Here is a 19,232-nt window from a genome sequence, read left to right on the forward strand (position 1 = left end):
GAAGGCCAAAGTAAAACTTCAGGATTATTTTCTTGGAAAATGAAGAAGTTATAACTGAAGAAGTTATAGTTTGGCCACTGACTTCTGGGAGGCCTAAGCCACATCAGTAAAGTTATAATGCAGTGCCCTTGAGACTTTTTATAAAAGAGTAGGATTTGATTTGATTTTCTTTAAAACCACTTTCAGAAGGGTGTACCAGATGAAGGTTTTTGGCTAGATCTAGAGAACCTATAAAAAGATCATTTGAATGAAGATCCAGGTCTCAGTTTCTTTATTTTAAGTTTGTATTTTCTATCTGCTCTTAAGTTAGGTGACATTAGAAAGACAATGTGGTATGTGGAAACAGTGCCTGGGGTTTTTGTTCCAGATTCACCATGTCCTAGGCATTGGGAAAATAATTTACCTCCCTGAACCTCTTCACCTGAAAAGTAGGGAAGACAGCAATCCCTGTTCTGCCTGCCTCCAGTACTCCTGTGAGGTTTGAATGAGCTAAACATTTGGAAGTATTCTGGTAACTGAAGTACTACATAAATGTAGGACAGTATCCTTAAAATTACTGTTCCAAGAAACCTTCTGTCCCAAGATTGCTATGTAACTGGTGAAAAAAAGGATACATATATTTATTCTTTATGATCTACAGAAGTTCCACTGGAGCTGTAAGGACATAAATGCAAGGCTGCTAAAGGAATCTCTGTGGCCTGGCTTTTACTAGAACAGTCTGTAGTGCAGGCTCCAGGGTACCTGTCTGTCCTTCCTCACTTTGGAGCAAAGCCATCCATGATTGTATTTCATAGTTCAAACCAATCGGAACAACTTCTAAGTTCCAAGAGGTTGTGTTTCTGGTTACATTTTGGTTCTGACACATAAAACTCTACATTTTTATTTGGTTAAGTTTTATAGTCTGACTTATATTAACTGAAGCTTTTTACAGTTTCTAGTCATCTATCTCTTTCTTAGTTAGAAATTATTTTTATGATTTCTAGATTTTATAGAGCCTTCAAAAGACTATAAAATTTATCTTTGAGATTTTATAAATGAGGATATACTTTAAGGAATGTGAACCCATACTAGGTGAAAAATTACAGCATGAGATAGTGTGACCTGGAACCTACCCACACCATGGCTTCACCTCTATGGCAATCTCCTGGTGTGGCCTTAATGACAGGGGTGCCGTGAGACTCCAAAAGATTGGTTCTACCCATCAGAGTTCCTAATCTCAACAGCACTGGTTTCGACAAGAGTAAGTGACTTTGAGAAGCCGCTAGAGGGCAACATATTGCTAGAAAATTCACAAGGAAGCATTCATGACAACTTAAGCTTAAATAGGGAGGTCTACTTTGAAATTAATATTTTAAAATTTCTATTATAACCTTCAATTGCTAATCACTGATATCATTAAGTAAAGCATTCCTACAAAAGTATTCCAATTCTGCACATATTATAATCTAACACCACATTCACAGCAGACCAGTATATTTCAGTTAATCAGTGCAAAATCACATCCAAAACAGAGAGCAATCCTGAAGCTAAATAAAGACCTATCTCTTATCTTTAGAGACTTAATTTGAAAAGAAAACAAACTGCAAAATACACAAGCATGCATAATCATGTAATAGTAAAATATAAATAAAATCAACAGATGCCTTTTCTCCCATGCTTCATGCCATCTAAACCTTTTGTCCATGCTAAAAACAGAATTTCAAGTTGTCATTCCCTTTATATTAAAGTCATCTAACTAGAAGCTGGCTTTAATTCACATGATTACTTCTGTGAGGTTTGGGAGTTTTAGTTTTCAAAAAAGAAAAAGATCCACTGCAGTTATTTTTAGTCAAGCTAATTTTCTAGGGGAAAAACCAACAGAAATCATTTGTTCTGGAAAAAATAAGGTAATAGCTGCTTTTAAAAACAGAATATTTTCTGATAGAAAAAAGTTACGTTTGTGTATATGCAGTTATAGACATTCCTTTTAGTAAACAGGGAACCCCCTTATGGTTCAAATCTTCTCATGCAGGATAAAATAAATCCAACTTTGCGAAAAAGGTGACCTCACCAAAAATGATGTAATCTTTTTTGAAAGAAAGAGAAACAAGATCGTGTGTTACAATCTAAGGAACTTTGAGGGTGAAATCATTTCCTAAAAATACTTTAATAATTTAGGGAACTATATAAGGTATTTTGTATCTGTCCTTAAAAAAAAATCCTTAACAAAGTGTCTTGTGCTCTTGAATAGCTGGTTTTTAAAGACTCTATTCCAATGTTCCTTCGAACAAATAAATGGTATCACCATAAACAGCTAGAAGCAGAACTTGACTTTGTAGTAGTAGCAGATTGCTTTATTCACTTGGAAGTAGTTTTAAAAAAAAATCTGTGTAACAAAGGGAATAATGGTTAGCTGAAAACACTGAAGAGAATTAGTACTTTCTACATCTCTTTCAACTCCCTTCAAGCAAAAATCCACACTCACCAACTCCAATTCCTCTTCCTCCGACTGCACTCAGCACATAAGAAGGATAAGAGAGTTACTGATACTGTCAGCACTTGCAAACAAAATATTTATTCAGAAAAACATGCTGCTTGGACACTAGCAATTGTTTGGAATTCTAAAGAGAAGATTATATTCACAAGAAATAGAAATTAAAAATTTACTTATTGTCTCTACTCTACTGATTTCAAAAGAAAGATTCTTTTAAACTCTCCAGGGACAAGAGATTTTGTGTTCCTGGGTGGGCAGAGATTGTTTTATGTTATATTTCTTATAGTAGCCAGCACAGTGCTATGAAATAAGAGGAACACAAACATTTGTTCATAAATGAAAGTTTTAAATCATACAGTTTTATATATGTCTATCATTCGCAAATATTGTGTTCATACTAATAAAATAATTTTAATGGAGAAAAACCACACACATAAAAAAATGAAACAAGGGGAAATGAACTGATAAGAGAAATGAATTAATAAATACATCTGATCCTATTCTCTTAAGCAATGAGCAAATATCTACATGCTAGGGATAACCTATTAATTAGTTTTTCTTATTTTACTTGAATAAATCAAGCTTCTTCTTCAACCTGTGAAAAACTAATACATACATGAAACTCCAGTTTGGAGGCAGGTTTATCTGAAAACTAATGGTGTAAAATGGGAGGAAGACCGTTGACTCTGAAAACAATTACTGACCTAAAATTGTTATTTAAATGTTGGTAAAATGCTCTTCAATTATTTTATTATAGATATCTTTACCTATCTCCAACTATAAGACACATCAAAATACTGTGAAACAGTACTGTGAAATACTGTTAAAATACGTATATTCATGTAGTTTTCACTTTAACCTATTGGGATAAGGGTGTAAATAGTTTACATGGCAAATTCGGAGTTTTCCACAGAGAGACTTAATTATCTCTTTAAAAAAGATCCGACAATTTTATTTACAAGCTGCTAAATGTCTAAATGCAACTTATTATTAGATTTTTCAGTTTAATAATTTTTATGAACATATTTCTGTGTCCAAAATGAAAGTTTTTGTAGTGCTTTGTTTCTGAAAGAGTGTGGGTATCCCTACTCCAGTTTCTGAAAGATGAGCCAAATGCACTATTGTCTGAGCTCCTATTTTGCATATATTTGTTATGCATGTACACAAGTATTTCAAACTTTTTATTCTGAAATAATTTTAGACTTAAGGGAACTTCCTCATAATCCTCACAGCAATAACCATATAAGCATAGTTAAAATAGTCAAAACTAAGAAAATAACACTGGTACAATATCATAAATTAAAACTACAGCTCTTTCTTGGATTTCATCAGTATTTCCAACAATGTCCTTTTCTTGTTCCAGGATCTGATCCAAGAACCCACAATATCTTTACTTGTTATATATCTTTAGTCTCCCCTGTTCTGTGATATTTCCTCAGTCTTTTCTTGTCTTTCATGACTTTGATGTTTTGGAAAAGTACTGATCATGACCTTGATGCTTTTGAAGCCTATCTTATAGACTGTCCCTCAATTTGGGTTTGTGGTAGTCTCTATGGTTGGGTAGAGGGCAGGAATTTGGAGGTGATGTGACCTGTTTAGCACATCATATGCGAAAACACAAGGCACCTCAAGAGCTTGTTACCAGTAATGTTAACTTTGATCTTCTGGCTAAGAGTTTCTTTCAGGGTTAAATCACTCTTTCTCCCTTTATAAGCAACAAAATTTTGGGAGAAACATTTTAAGGCCATGCAAATATGCTATTTCTCATTTCATCTGCTGGTCCTGACTAGAACAATTATTACTGTATTGTGGTGTTCATTAATTGGAATCCTTCTCTAAGGAAGAGTTGTACCTTTCCCCCTTCTTTATTTATACAATCACTTATTTATATAAGTAACAAACTCACATAATTTTTATTCCTTGGATTAAAATCCAACACTATTGTTACTTATTTTGTTGCTCAGCTAGTTCCAGGTTTGGCCACAGAGAGCTCTTTTCAAAGGTTGGCTCCTGTCACCTTTTAACATGTACTTCCTTATCCTCTGGCACCTGTGGCTCATCTATATTTATTCCAAGGAGCCCTGATTGCTTTTATTGTAAAATGGTATTTACAAACTAAAATCTGAGCTCTAGGTATATTCACTGTTACTGGGTGTTACAGCTTGAAGGCCCTCTCAGCAGACAGAACTAGGAAATGGATGTTGTATACTGTTTTAGTCTGCTAGGCTGCCAAAATGCAATATACCAGACAAGGGTTGACTTTTACAAATGGAGATTCATTAGCTTACAAGCTTTCAGTTCTGAGGCTGAGAAAAAGGTTCAAATCAAGGCATTATCAGACGATGCTTTTTCCCCGAAGACTGGCTGCTGGCAATCCTGGATTCCTCTGTCACATGGCAAGACACGTGGAGGCACCTGCTGTCTTTCACTTCTCTTCCAAGTTTTGTGGTTTTCAGCTTCTTGGCTCTCTCAGCTTCTGTGGTTTTTCTCCCTGTCTGTCTCTCTCTCTCTCTTCATCCCATTTATAAAGGACTCCAGTAAGAGGATTAAGATCCACCATGGGCCACATCTTAATTGGAGTAACCTATTCCAAAGGTCCAACCTACAGTAGGTTCATACCCACTGGAATGGACCAGCTTTAAAGAGCATGACTTTTACCACATATATTACTTCATGTACATACACATCTATATTTATATATCTACACATATTTTGGTGCAGGTTTTTTTCTTTATCTTTATAGTATCCAGTCACAACAGTTTCCCAAATTATTTAGGCCAGCTCCTTTCTTCCACCCCCTCTTCAGTAGGATCATGCCACTCATTTTTTTTTTAAGATTTTATTTATTTCTCTCTCCTTCCACTCCCCCAGTTGTCTGTTCTCTGGGTCTATTTGCTGCATATTCTTCTTCATCCGCTTCTGTTGTTGTCAGTGGCAAAGGAATCTGTGTTTCTTTTTTTTGTTGCGTCATCTTGTTGTGTCAGCTCTCTTTGTGTGCGGCGCCATTCCTGGGCAGGCTGCACTTTCTTTCGCACTGGGCAGCTCTCCTTACAGGGTGCACTCCTTGCGCGTGGGGCTCCCCTACACGGGGACACCCCTGCGTGGCACGGCACTCCTTGCGTGCATCAGCACTGCATGTGGGCCAGCTTCACACGGGTCACGGAGGCCCAGGGTTTGAACCGTGGCTCTCCCATGTGGTGGACGGACACCCTAACCACTGGGCCAAGTCTGCTTCCCATCACTCATTTTTAATAGTTCTATTCATGGCTCTCAGTCTGCATTCCATCTTGGGTTCCCTTGGAATCTTGATTTTTAAAAAATTCAATACAGTAAAAATCATTCTCTGTAGAATGCAGTTTACGAGTTTTAACAAATACATGGACTCATGTTATCTGACATGTACCACGTATCATATAGAGCCCTTCTGTCACCTCAAAAAATCCCTTGTATTACCTCTTTGTAGTCAACTTGCTTCCCATTTCCAAACACTGGCAACCACTATTTTGCATTTTCCAGAATGTCATATAAATGGAATCACAAATATGTGGCCTTTTGGATCTGGAGTTTTTCACTTAATATTCATTTAAGGTTCATTCATGTTGTTGTGTGAATTGATAGTTTGCCCCTTTTTATTGTTGAACAGTATTCCTTTGCATGGACATTCCACAGATTATCCATTCATCTGTTGATCAACATCTGGGTTGTTTTCAATTTTTGGCAATAATGAAAAACACAGGTTTTTGTGTAAACACAGTTTTCAATACAGGTGGGGTAAATACCGTAGAAGTGAGACTATAATTTGTATATTAAGTGTACATTTAACTTTATAAGAAATAGCCAAAGTGTTTTCCAAAGTGGCAGCACCATTTTGCTTTCCCACCAGGAATGTATGAGATTTCTCAGTGTTCCATATACTTGGCATTTTCAGGTGTTCATTTTAAATATTAGTCATTCTAATAGGTACGTAGTGGTTATCTTTTTTGGTTTTAATTTTCATTTTCTTAATGCCTAATGATACTGAACATATTTTCATATAGTTATTTGCCATCCATATATCTTCTTTAGTAAAGTATCTGTTCAGCTCTTTTTTCCCATTTTAAAAACTGGGTTGCATGTTTTCTTATTGAGTTTTTGGGGTTCTTCAAATATTCTGGATACAAATCCTTTATTAGATACGCAATTTGCAAGTATTTTCTCCTAGTCTGTAGGCTGTTCTTTTATTCTCTAAACAATGCCTTTCATAGCATAAAACTTAAAATTTTGATCAAGTCCAACATATCAATTAATTCTTGATGGATCATGCTTTTGGTATCATATTACTTTCTCCAATGTTTTCTTCTAGCAGCTTCACAGTTCTGTGATTTACATTTAGGTCTATGACTACTTTGACTTAATTTTTTATAAAGTATGAGGTATATATCAAAGTTCTTTTTTATATATGGAGGTTGAAGTAGTCCAACATCATTAGTTGCAATGATTTTTTCTTTCTCCACTCAACGGCCTTTCTACCTTTGCTAAAAACCATCTGGATATATTTCTGTAGGTCTATTTTCTGAGCTCTCTGTTTTGACCACTGATCTGTGTGTTCATCCTTCTGCAAATGCCTGACATTCTAAATTACTGCAGCTTCACAGAAGGTCTCTGAATCAGATAGAATGAATTTTCCTGCATCATTCTTTTTCAAAATAGTTTGGGCTGTTGTGTTTCTGCCTTTCCAAATATAGTTTAAAAACAGCTCACTGATATCTACAGTGTGATAGATATCTTGGTTTTAATGCGATTGTGTTAAATCTATAGATCGAATTGGGAAGAAGGGACATTTTGAAACTACTGCGTCTTCAAATCCATTAACATGATCTATAACTATTTATTTAGGTCTTTTCTGATTTCCTTCAACAGTGCTTTGTAGTTTTCAGCATACAGATGATGCATATATTTTGTTAGAACTGTACTTAGGTTCCCCCCCCCCCTTTGGTGCTTTTATAAGTGGTATTAGTTTTTTAAATTTCAAATTCCAGTTGTTTATTGCTGGTTTATAAGAATAAAATGACTTCAATACTGACCTTGTATCCTGTTATCTTACTAAATTCACTTATTGGCTCTAGTTTTTTTTAATATTAGATTCTTTATGAATTTCTACATAGAAAATTATGTCTCCTCTGAATAGACAGTTCAATTTCTTCCTTTCCAATATATATGCATTTTATTTATTTTTCTTGCCTCACTGTACTGGCTAGGATTCCATTATATTGTTGAACATGGGTGGTGAGAAAAAACGTCATTGCCTAGTTTGACATTAGTACTGAATTGTCCTCTTATTAAGCATGATGGTAGCTGTAGAATTTGTATAAATGCCTTTTATTAGGTTAAGAAAGTTTCCTTCTATTGCTAGTTATTTTTGCTGTAAGTTTTTATAATGAATAAATGCTAAATTCTGTTAACACAGTGAGCTGCACTGAGGAATTTTCAAATACTTAATTAGCTGTGCATTCACAGGATGCATTACACTTCTTAAACATTTTGCTAAATTTATTAATATTTTGAGAATTTTTATGTCTAAAGTTCATGAGGGATATTGCATTGTAGTTTTCTCATGCCTCATTCTGGATTTGTATTAGGGTAATGCTGGTCTAATGAGTTGGACAGTGTTCCCTCATCATCTTTATTTTTTATTAGAAAAAATGTAGAGAATTGGTATCATTTCTTTCTTAAATGTTTGGTAGAATTTGTCAGTGAAACCATCTGGGTCTGGAGTTCAACTAAGATATCAAATTTACTGGACTAGAGTTATTCAGATTTCCTTACTATCTTTTTGTAGTATCTTCTGGGTAAGGTTTTTTCTTTCATTCCTGAGAATGATAATGTCTTCTCTTTCTTCAGTCAGACTGCCCAAGGTTTGTCAATATTACAATCTTTTTTTTTTAAAAAAAAGACAACTTTGGTTTGACTACTTTTTTCTATTGTTTTCTGTTTTAAATATCATTAATTTCTGTTCTTTTCTGTATCTTTTTCTTTCTTCTGCTTGCTTTGGGTTAAGTTTGGTCTTCTTTCTGCACTTTCCTAAGGCAAAAACTCAGTTTACAGATCTGGGACACATCTTCTTTTCTAATATAATTAGAATTTAATGCTTTTAATTTCCCTCTCAGCACTATGCTATTTGGTCTCAAAATTTTTATGTTCTATTTTCATTCAATTCTATGTATTATTAAATTTCCATGAGAGTTCCTCCTTGACGGATGGGTAAATATTTAAAAGAACACTGTTTAATTTCTAAATATTTGCAGATTTTCCTCTTGTCTTTCTGCTACTGATTTCTAGTTTAAGCCCCTTATGGTCAGAGAACATACTTTAAGATTTCAATTCTCTTACATTTTTTGAAGTTTATTTTATGGGCTCAGGATATGGTTTACCTGGGAGAATATCCCTTGTGTACTTGAGAAAAATGTGTTTTGCTATTGTTGGGTAAAGTGTTTTATAAATATCACTTAGGTAAATTTGGTTAAAACTGCTGTTCAAGACAGTTCCTTACTGATCTTTCTACCTACTTGTTCTTTCAATTCAGAGAGAGGAATGTTGAAGTCTCCAACAATTGAGGAATTTTCTACTTCACCTTTTGGTTCTATCAGTTTGGCTTTCGAATTTTTTTTTTTTTTTTTTTTTTGAGGTACCGGGGCTGGGGATTGAACCCGGGACCTCTTTGTGGGAAGCCGGAGCTCCCAAGTTGGTTGTTTAATTTGCTTGCTTTGCTTTTGTTCTTAGAAAGTATCGGGGATCAAACCTGGGACCTCCTATGTGGGAAGCAGGCATTTAATAGCTTGAGCCACATCCATTCTCCATGAGCCACATCCACGCTCCACGAATTTTGAAGTTCTGTTTTTGGTGCATATACATTAGTTTGCTATTTCTCATAAAACAAATCCCTTTATCATTATGTAATGTCTCTATTGTATCTCTGATAATATTCCTTGTCCTGAATTCTTTATCTGAAATAATAAGCTACTCTATGCTTTCTTTGGAATAGTATTTGGACAGGTACATCTTTCTCCATTTATTCACCTTTTCTACCTATGTCTTTATAATTACAGAAGGGTTTCTTTAGGATTACATATTGTTGGGTTTTGCTTTTTTACCCAAATTGACAAACTCTTAACTGATGTGTTCAGACCACATTTAGTATGATCACTTGTATGGTTGGATTAAAATCTACTATCATGACAACTACTATTTTATTCCATCTGTTCTTTGTTTTGTATTTTATCTTCCATTTCTTAGATTATTAGAGCACTTTTTATGATTCTATTTTATCTCCTTTATTGATTTTATACTTCTTTTAAAATTTTTTTCAATATTTGCATTAACTAAAAACACATCTTTAGAAGTGCATGTGGCTCAAGCAGTTGAGTGCCCATCTCCGACATGAGAGGTCCTGGGTTCGGTTCCCAGTACCTCCTAAAGAAAACAAACAAAATAATGAGCAGACAATTAGCAAAAACAAGCAGATAACTAGCAAAAACGAACAGACAATGAACAACAACAACAACAAAAATGCATAGGCAATGAGTAAAAAACCCAAAATGAACAGGGAGCAGAAGTGGCTCAAGCAGTTGAGTGTCCACCTCCCACATGGGAGGTCCTGGGTTCAGTTCCTAGTGCCTTCTAAAAGAAAACCAAACAGACAATGAGCAAAAACAATGAGCAATGAGTAAAAACAAGCAAAAACAACAAAACACACCTTCAGTTAATAACAGTGTACTTTCAAATAATATTATCAAGTTACTTATAGAGTAAGGACCTTATCAATAATATATTTTCAATTCCTCCCTCTATTCTTTGTATATTGTCACACAATTTTTCTTTTTAAAGATTTATTTATTTCTCTCCCCTCCCCCCCCCCATTGTCTGCCCTCTATGTCCACCCGCTATACATTCTTCTGCGTACACTTGCATGTTAGGCGGCACCAAGAAACTGTGTCTCTTTTTTATTGTGCCATCTTGCTGCGACAGCTATCCATGTGTGCAGTGCCATCCCTATGCAGGCTGTGCTTTTTCCATGCAGGGTGGCTTTCCTTGCGGGGCGCACTCTTGTGCATGGGGCACCCCTATGCGGGGGCGACCCTGTGTGGCACAGCACTCCTTGCATGCGGCAGCACTGTGCATGGGCCAGCTTACCATGTGGGTCAGGAGGCCCTGGGTATCGAACCCTGGACCCTCCATATGGCAGGTGGACACTCCCATCAGTTCAGCCACGTCCGCTTCCCTATTTTGTTTTTATTATGTGCTATAAACACAAAATACATCGGCTTTTTTTTTTTTTTGCATTAGATAGTCAGCAATGAATGAAAAAATGATCTTCGTTTCTAACAGCATTCTCCAACAAATAAAAAATGCCTAATTCTAGGACAGGGTCAGGAAATATACAAGATAAGCCTGGCACATGCTTTTTTTTTTTTTTTACAGAAAGTAAAAAGGTACCCCCTTTTCTCCCCCAATGAAACCCCACAAAGATGGGGGTATGTCAAAGGGACACAGAGGACAACTGAAAAAAGCTCCCAATGGTCAAAGCTGGAACAATTTGTTTTGTAACAAAGTAAAGTTGTATTGGATTAAACCCCAAAATATAAAATAAATGCCCATGTGTTCAAACTATGATTAAAAAATGATTAAATAAATAAATGGGAGAAGGGTAGGTAAATCTTCCAGGCAGAAAAATTCCAAATAATTTAGGTAGATACGCTGTCCTTCAGGAGGTAGACCATTCCTTAGGAGTGGGCCACAAAGAGTAGAATGTAAGGAAAGGGGAGAGAAGTAGAACTTTACAGTGAAGAAAACTGACAACCACTACTTTAATGAGGTGTTCAAGGTTAACATCAGTAGTAATCATGTTGATAGGTATGTAACTCTTAATTTGATGTGATAACTGCATTTTAACTCTGTGATAAATCTCTCCCAAACTCATAACCCCAGTCTAACTATGATAAAAATGTCAGACAAATCCTTATTGAAGAATATTCTACAAAATATTGACCAGTATCTCTCACAATTGTCAAGATCACTAAAACAAGAAAAGTCTTAGTCTAAAACTTCTAAAATAGTTTTTAATAAACTAGGGAAAAATAGATTTTATCTTCATTTATTCCATTTCCACTGTTTTTCATTTCTTTGTGTAGATCCAAGTTTTTGCTGGTATTATATTCCTTCAACATGAAGGGCTTCTTTTAACATTTCTTGTAGAGTAGATCTGCTGGCAATAAAGTCTTTACTCCGCCATCAATAATAATATTGGTTATTTCTTCTGCCCTAGTCTCTCTCTTCTCTTTCTGGGATGCCAATTATGAACATGTTAAGCTGTCTGATGATTCCAACAGGTTTTGGATGCTTCAATCTCTTTTTTTTGCTTTACTCTTCTTTCCCTTTTATTTCAGTTTAGGTAATTTCTGCTTACTCTTGTTCCAAAGAGGTGAAAGGAGAGAGGGATCCAGACTAAACTTTTTGCCCTTACTGTAGTGGTTATTCTTCCCCTCACTCAGTTCTGTATTATAAGGGAGACATTTCTGGGGCACTCCTAATCTTTTCTGTAAGGGGGCACTTTTTCATGGAGAAAAAGTCCACAAGAGAATAAAGACCCCTATATTTGTGTACATTTGTACTCGTCATTCTAATGAATTTGCCTATGTCCAATTTTTTTTTCACTGTACGGTTAGGAGCAGCACAATATCCAGCTTTCTGTATCTCCAAGTGAAAAAGTATATCATTCTTTTTTTACCTAAAGTACAGTATTCAAAGAGTTTTGGTTCTGATCCTATTTTGTACTATCTTGGGCACATAATAAACTCAGTTTATTCATCTCTATTTACCCAAGATCACTGTCTGAGAATTATATAAGACAATGCATATAAAGATGTTTAGGAATCTATAAAGCATTATAAAAATGTGGAATGATTAATTAGGCCTAATAACATTTTCAGTTAGCAAAAAGTCAAATGGTGTGTTTAGTAGATGCACAGTAGAAAGAATATCTAGCAGATCACTTAGCATGTTAGTATTCACAGTTGCTAAACTAGCATGGTCCTAAAACTTGCATATATATTTTCCAATTTTTTTCTACAAGAGACTAAGGGGCAATGAATGAACACAAACTTAGGATTCAAAAGTAAATAATAAAAAAAACGGTAAATGAGGCTGGAACTAAAAAGGCACTGTCAAGGGATGAGGAGAGATATGTGCATTCTTTATAGAGTTAAATAGGCAGGTTATTTGAGAAAAATTAAGGAAAGAAATGTGTTTGAAGAATAACTCATTCAAATTTTTATATACTCTACAACAGTTCTCTTTGGTACAATTTTCTAAGAAATAATTTAGCAATTCTCTTGCAGAAATGCACATATAATAATTATTGCAAGTAGGTAAATTACAAACAAACAAACAAAATACCTAAGTCAGGCTTAATGTATCAATTTGGGGATAAGATCCCAAAGCAAAGCTTCCAGTCTGGTAAAATTAAAATTAAGCATAATAACCTCTTATTATTTAGCTTTAATTTTAAATAACTACTAAGCAGATTTATTTCCTATTTTTCCATACTCTGCTATCTAAGCATTCAAAATACACTTGTCTTTTCAAATGCTAATTTTGAATAGAAACATTTATTAAGAAATGAACTGAATTCCATGGAGGAAGATACAGACTAATTGTGTATAAAATATGTGTTGTAAAGAATGAAGTTGAAGAAAGGTTCAATTTACCAATGGAGGCATCATGCCTTTGCTTGAAGGGGGGATGACAACTCGAAGATCTGGTTTTCGACTATTCATTCCAAGACTGCTACCACCAGGAGGAGGGGGAGACTTTGTAGGCATGACTTTGCCTAAACTATTTGCACCAGTAGTTCCAATTAAATTTGGAGAAGCTCTTGAGTTCACAAAGCCATTCCCTGGAAAAAAGAAATACTACTCATTAACATGGGAAGAGTCATTAAAATATTTTGACACAAATATGAAGAACGTTTACCCCAGTCCCATTTGCAAATGTATTTTATAACAATGCATGGTTCCAATGAGGCTGCTCATACTGGGGACCATAATCATGGAGCTATTATCAAAATATGCTTGAGAATGCCTAGTCATTCATTCTTTTATTTCCCTTTAATTAAATTTTAATTTAAAAAATTAAAAAAAAAAAAGATTTATTTTTTTCTCTCTCCACCCCCCGGTTGTCTGTTCTCTGTGTCTATTTCGTCTATTTGCTGTATCTTCTTTGTCCACTTCTGTTGTTGTCAGCGGCACAGGAATCTGTGTTTCTTTTTTTGTTGCATCATCTTGCTGTGTTCTCCGTGTGTGCGGCACCATTCCTGGGCAGGCTGAACTTTCTTTCGCGCTGAGCGGCTCTCCTTATGGGGCGCACTCCTTGCACATGGGGCTCCTCTATGCAGGGGACACCCCTGTGTGGCACAGCACTCATTGCGCACATCAGCACTGCACATGGGCCAGCTCCACACGGGTCAAGGAGGCCCGGGGTTTGAACCACGGACCTCCCATGTGGTAGACGGACGCCCTAACCACTGGGCCAAGTCTGCCGCCAAAATTTTTTTTTTAAAGAAGCTTTAGATTACCCAAACGTTACATAACACATATTGAGGCACTGCTACTAACCACGGACTAGAGTTTATACTATAGTTTACACTTTGTTCTGCACAATTTTGTAAATTATGATAAAATATACAATGGCCTGTATCTGCCACTGCAATGTCATGCTGGACAAACCCAATGTCCCCCAAATGCTCCCGTATGGCAACTATTCTTTCCTCTCCCATCCCTGAAAACCTCTGGTGGCCACTGCCTTTACATCAATGATAAGACTTCTTCCAGTGCTGGAGTAATAAATCTATAGTAAAATAATAATAAGCCTACTTTAGTCCATTGTTCATTCCCCAATCTTGAGGATTTTGGGATGGTGATGCCTACTCTGCCTCCAATTGAGAGGGGGCTTAGATCCCATGGGGCAGATGGATGGAGCTATCTTGCTTGCAGTTGCAAACACTCTGTTCCTTGGGATGGTGTCATTGTCCATCATCTCCTTGTTAGTTGAACTGGGTGAAATGCAAAGACTGGAGAGCAGGTATTGCAACTCTGCTGAAATTCAGGGCTCAGTTGGTACACGGACAAACCAAAGATTTAAGTCTCCGAGATATGTATTTATCAAGTATAGGGCTATTTATGGGTTCAATAAAAGGGGGCAGAACAGCCATATGTAGAGAAACTATACATGAGTCTAACTCTGTGACACTGGGGAGCATAAATTCCAAAGTAAGACCCACTGACATGGTGCTGAATTCCTGAGCTGTCTGCCCTATATATAGTTTCTGGATATTCCTAGAGCCCTCAGAAGCCCTGCTATTTGAGACAGTGTTTACTGTGGTGGTCAATGAGATCCTATTGAGATATGCTTAAGTGTAACCTCTGGAATGACCTTATGACTCATTTTGAAATCTCTTAGGCATAAAAACAATTTGTATTTCTCATTTTCCCCTTTTGGTTAAGGTCTTTTTCCAGATGCATTGCTAGTTGGAGCTTGGTAATAATCCCTCAGTGCCAGGGAGGCTCATCCCCAGGAGTCATGTCCCACACTGGGGGGAAGGTAGTGCATTTATACGCTGAGTTTGGGTTAGAGAGGTCATATTTGAGCAACAAAGAAGCTTTCTAGAGGTAACTCTTAGGCAGTATAAAATACTAAGCCAAATTTCAATTTCACAAGAAAAGGTTCATAAGTACAATCATCAATGTCAAACGCCTGGCATAATGGTGTGTCTTCCTTCACTAGACACTGCCTTGCACTCAGAGGATTCTTTCTGTCCTAGTACAGAAAGCAGCAGAACTCCCCAGGATGGGAATTCAATATTCTTTTGGTTAGTGTATGGCTCTCCATCCACTGAGACAATGTCCCATGAACACCTGAACATATTCATAAGTTTTAGAGGCATGCCTCAAGTGAAACTCTTCCCATATGCATCCCTGAATCACTGACAGTCCACACCAGTGATCCTCCCCTACCACTGCTCTGACATGTCTGTGATCCAAAACCTCTCCAAAAGAGCCAGTAAGTGAATAAAATAAGTGAATGAAATAATTTAAAAAATAACCAATAAAATACAAACATTAAAACAATTTGAAATAAAAAAAAATTTTTTAGACATTGTGTCTTTCATCGCTATACAATATGTTGTCTTATATGTACAGTGACATTTCCTTCTTTATATTTCCCAGTGTCTTTATTTTTTTCATTTTATCTTCAAAGGCACTGCTAAGTTCTGGGTACTGGGCTAGATATTGGTTGGGGCTACTCCTTAACTACAGCTTAATTTAGCACATAGCTCTAATGCTTCATTTTCACCAAGCACTTTTTCCTTCTAGCTCTACCTTTCTTTGCCTGCTCGCTTTCTTCAACTGTCATTAAGGCCCTTATTAAAATTTTGTGATTAATCTAACTTTAATCATCTTATTACTTCTTAATATTTCCCATTAGAATGATTCATATGTCTCTCTTGTCCATCTCTCTGAGATGAAATAAAGAAATACTCATACTGTGGTATGCATAGGGTACGCTCTGTATACACAGAACTTTGGGGGTACCAGTTGAGGTGTAAGATAAAAGTAGACAATATCCTATTTTCATGACTATTGTAGTCATTCTAGTCCTTCCCATGTGTAGCAGCCATGTAGCCTAGATGGCGTTGACTACACTTCAACCTCTTGGCACAGACTGGTTTGGCGACTGGCCTTTCACTCAGGTCTAAGCCAAGTATATAGCATTCTTCCTGCTATAGTGACTGGACCCAGGAATGTGTAGCCAGAGCCTTGATGAAGAAGGTGTTCTATGGTTGCAAGGGAGGTTCCCCCATCTTTTAAATATGACTGTGAGAGCACTTTATTCTCAAGCTAACCTGAGACTCAGAAGAAAACCAGAATGGGGGGAAAGCTGACACACAAAGGATTGCAGAGAAATCAAGTAAAAGCTCCAATTAAACCAGGCTTATAGTTTGTTTTACATCTGGATTTCTCAGTTATATAAAAGTTAGTAAATCTCCTACATTAAGCCTAACTAAGGTGGTTTTTTGCTAGTTGCAACGGACAGAAATAACTACAATTCACCAACTTGTGAAAAAGTAGCAAGTATACAGAAACATAAAATATTCATTTACAAAAACGACTACATATTTCATTTCAATTTTTGAGAAAATGGCAAAGAAAGCAAGGAAGAATAGAAAACATTACTATGTGACATATATAAAAATTTCTGTGAAAATTATCAAATCCTAAGATACAGTAACTGCCCACAGATACATATCACAGTTCACTTACTATTCCATAATAATAAACTCAACTTTATAACCAATGAATAAAACACTTTAAGTATAACATGTGTAAAATTTGTTTTTTGTTAACAAATGGGGAGTTATTGCCACAAATATTGTAGTATTATTCTATTTTATATGGTCCCTAGTGTTCAAATCCCTTCTATAAAAATAAAGAGATGTTAATTTATAAGAACTGCAAAAAAGAATAAATTTGTTTTCTACTATTTGGAAATTAAAAAAACACTTTTAAACATATATTATATGTAGAGCACTGTGCGGTGGGGAAGATTTAGGAAGACAAAAAAAATCTGCATGGTCTTCATGTAGCTTTTCATCTAGTTAGCAGGAACAGACACATACCACACAGTCATATGCCAAGATCATAATTAAGATATGGGCAAAAGCAATACAGTTAAGAGTAACTGGACAAAAGTTAAAAGAAAATAAATAGTAAAGCACTGACTAAAGGTATGTGAGGTTAATAAGGAAAAAACTTTGTGGAATTAACTACTGAGCAGTTTGAAAGGACAAAGAATGACAGAAGAAGAAAGAAGGCATTCTGGATAAATGTGAGAAAAATAATTTACTAAAACATGAATGAACAAGGTGTGAGTAAGGAATGGTACAGCAGATAAGCATCCAGAGTCCATCGCTTTAATGACCATCATAAAAAAAATAGGGTTGGGGAGACAGCTCTATTGGTTCTGCTCATTTCCTTTCACTCTAAACCAAAAAAGAAAACTAAATAATCTGCCAAAACTTAATAGGCACTAGATGTTACAAATATATATACACATTCTATGTCAGACTTTCAGAGACTAACCCAAACTAAGTATCAGCTGTGTTCTTAACACTGAATTAAAAACCTCCCTACAGTTTAGTCCAAAAAAGACTGATTTCTGAGGAGTGAATGATTTTCCCTAAAGAAATGCAATGAATTAATGACAAAAATACAATTACTTATTATGCATATTTTCACCTTAAGGACTTTTGTTTCGATTTATCAGATCATTTTAGTTCTATAAAGTGTTTCTTTAATGGATTAAAAAATTATTTAAAACAACTTAAAATTTGCATACTGCTTTGTTAATTTATAAAGCACTTTCAAAATATTATATAATGAATAGGGTAGGCTGATGAATAATTTGGACCCTAAAATGAAAAAAAAAAATGACTAGAAAGAGATGATGAGTTCTTTTTAAAAATAACCCACTGAAGAAAATGGATGCATTAATACATTTAAATATTTAAAGTTTGAAAAAGGTATGTTATTTAGGTGAGTTATTTATATGAGAGAAACTAAAACCTGACATTTTGCCAATGTGCTATCATCAACTTTCTTGGATCCCAACCAGTACATTTTCAAATTTGTGTTCTGAATATACCAAGGCATAAAGAAAATAGAGAAGCAAGATGTGGAAATTCGGAGAACTGGACTTTATTTCTCCAGCAATTGTCATTCAGAATTATCAGGATTCCAGATGACCAGCGTTTGTTTGTCTTCCCCCTTACTTTCACCCAATTTCTCTTGCTTTCTCCAAAACATGTATCAAATAACCTATCAGGTTTAATTAATTTGTGTGATTTAATTTTGCGGCAGGGACTGATATTTCAGTTAGCTCCATGAAGCTTTTTTCTTGTATTCTGTTTCCATTATTTTGAAGGGGGTATGTATTAAATTTGAACTGAATCTCCTTTCTACATCCCAAAGAGGAGTTTACTGCATACTTCTAAACTTCTAAAGTGGTGCTGTGAAAAAAAAAAACCTCTCCACCAGGCCATCTTCCATGGAGTAGAGCTTCTGTATGTGTTAGGCAGAGGTAATTTGCAAATCAGACATCTGAAGAATACAAAATGTTAATCAAATAATTTTATTTAAAAAAACAGGAGAGTTTAACAGAAACTTTATATATATTGCAGAGCAATCTGAGAATGCCAGATTAAGACGAGTATGTAGGGAAGCGGACTTGGCCCAGTGGTTAGGGCGTCCGCCTACCACATGGGAGGTCCGCGGTTCAAACCCTGGGTCTCCTTGACCCGTGTGGAGCTGGCCCATGCGCAGCGCTGATGTGTGCAAGGAGTGCTGTGCCACGCAGGGGTGTCCCCCGCGTAGGGGAACCCCACACGCAAGGAGTGCGCCCCATAAGGAGAGCCGCTCAGCACAAAAGAAAGTGCAGTCTGCTCAAGTTGGTGCCGCACACATGGAGAGTTGACACAATAAGATGACACAACAAAAAGAAACACAGATTCCCGGTGCCACTGATAAAGATAGAAGTGGTCACAGAAGAACACACAGTGAATGGATACAGAGAGCAGACAACTGGAGGGGGGGGGAGAGAAATAAATAAAAAATAAATCTTTTAAAAAAAAAAGACAAGGTATGTAAAGATTTTTCCTTTCATTATATAA

General features: G+C 35.9%; 1 protein-coding gene across 14 annotated transcripts in view; it reads right to left on the reverse strand.

The window, feature by feature from the left end:
- MEF2A (myocyte enhancer factor 2A) overlaps positions 1–19,232 on the reverse strand; it is a 195,142-nt gene that overhangs the window by 13,925 nt on the left and 161,985 nt on the right. For 8 of the 14 annotated variants that reach the window (XM_004462083.5, XM_004462082.4, XM_058294627.2 and 5 more), the window contains 2 exons: positions 13,216–13,403; positions 2,465–2,488 (listed from right to left, as the gene is read on the reverse strand). In XM_004462083.5, the coding sequence (XP_004462140.1) occupies positions 2,465–2,488; positions 13,216–13,403 (212 nt within the window). The remainder of the gene's footprint in view (positions 1–2,464; positions 2,489–13,215; positions 13,404–19,232) is intronic. The other 6 variants (XM_004462086.5, XM_004462085.5, XM_058294631.2 and 3 more) reach the window with 1 other exon arrangement.

This window comes from Dasypus novemcinctus, chromosome 3 (assembly GCF_030445035.2).
Source record: "Dasypus novemcinctus isolate mDasNov1 chromosome 3, mDasNov1.1.hap2, whole genome shotgun sequence".
Taxonomy (NCBI): domain Eukaryota; kingdom Metazoa; phylum Chordata; class Mammalia; order Cingulata; family Dasypodidae; genus Dasypus; species Dasypus novemcinctus.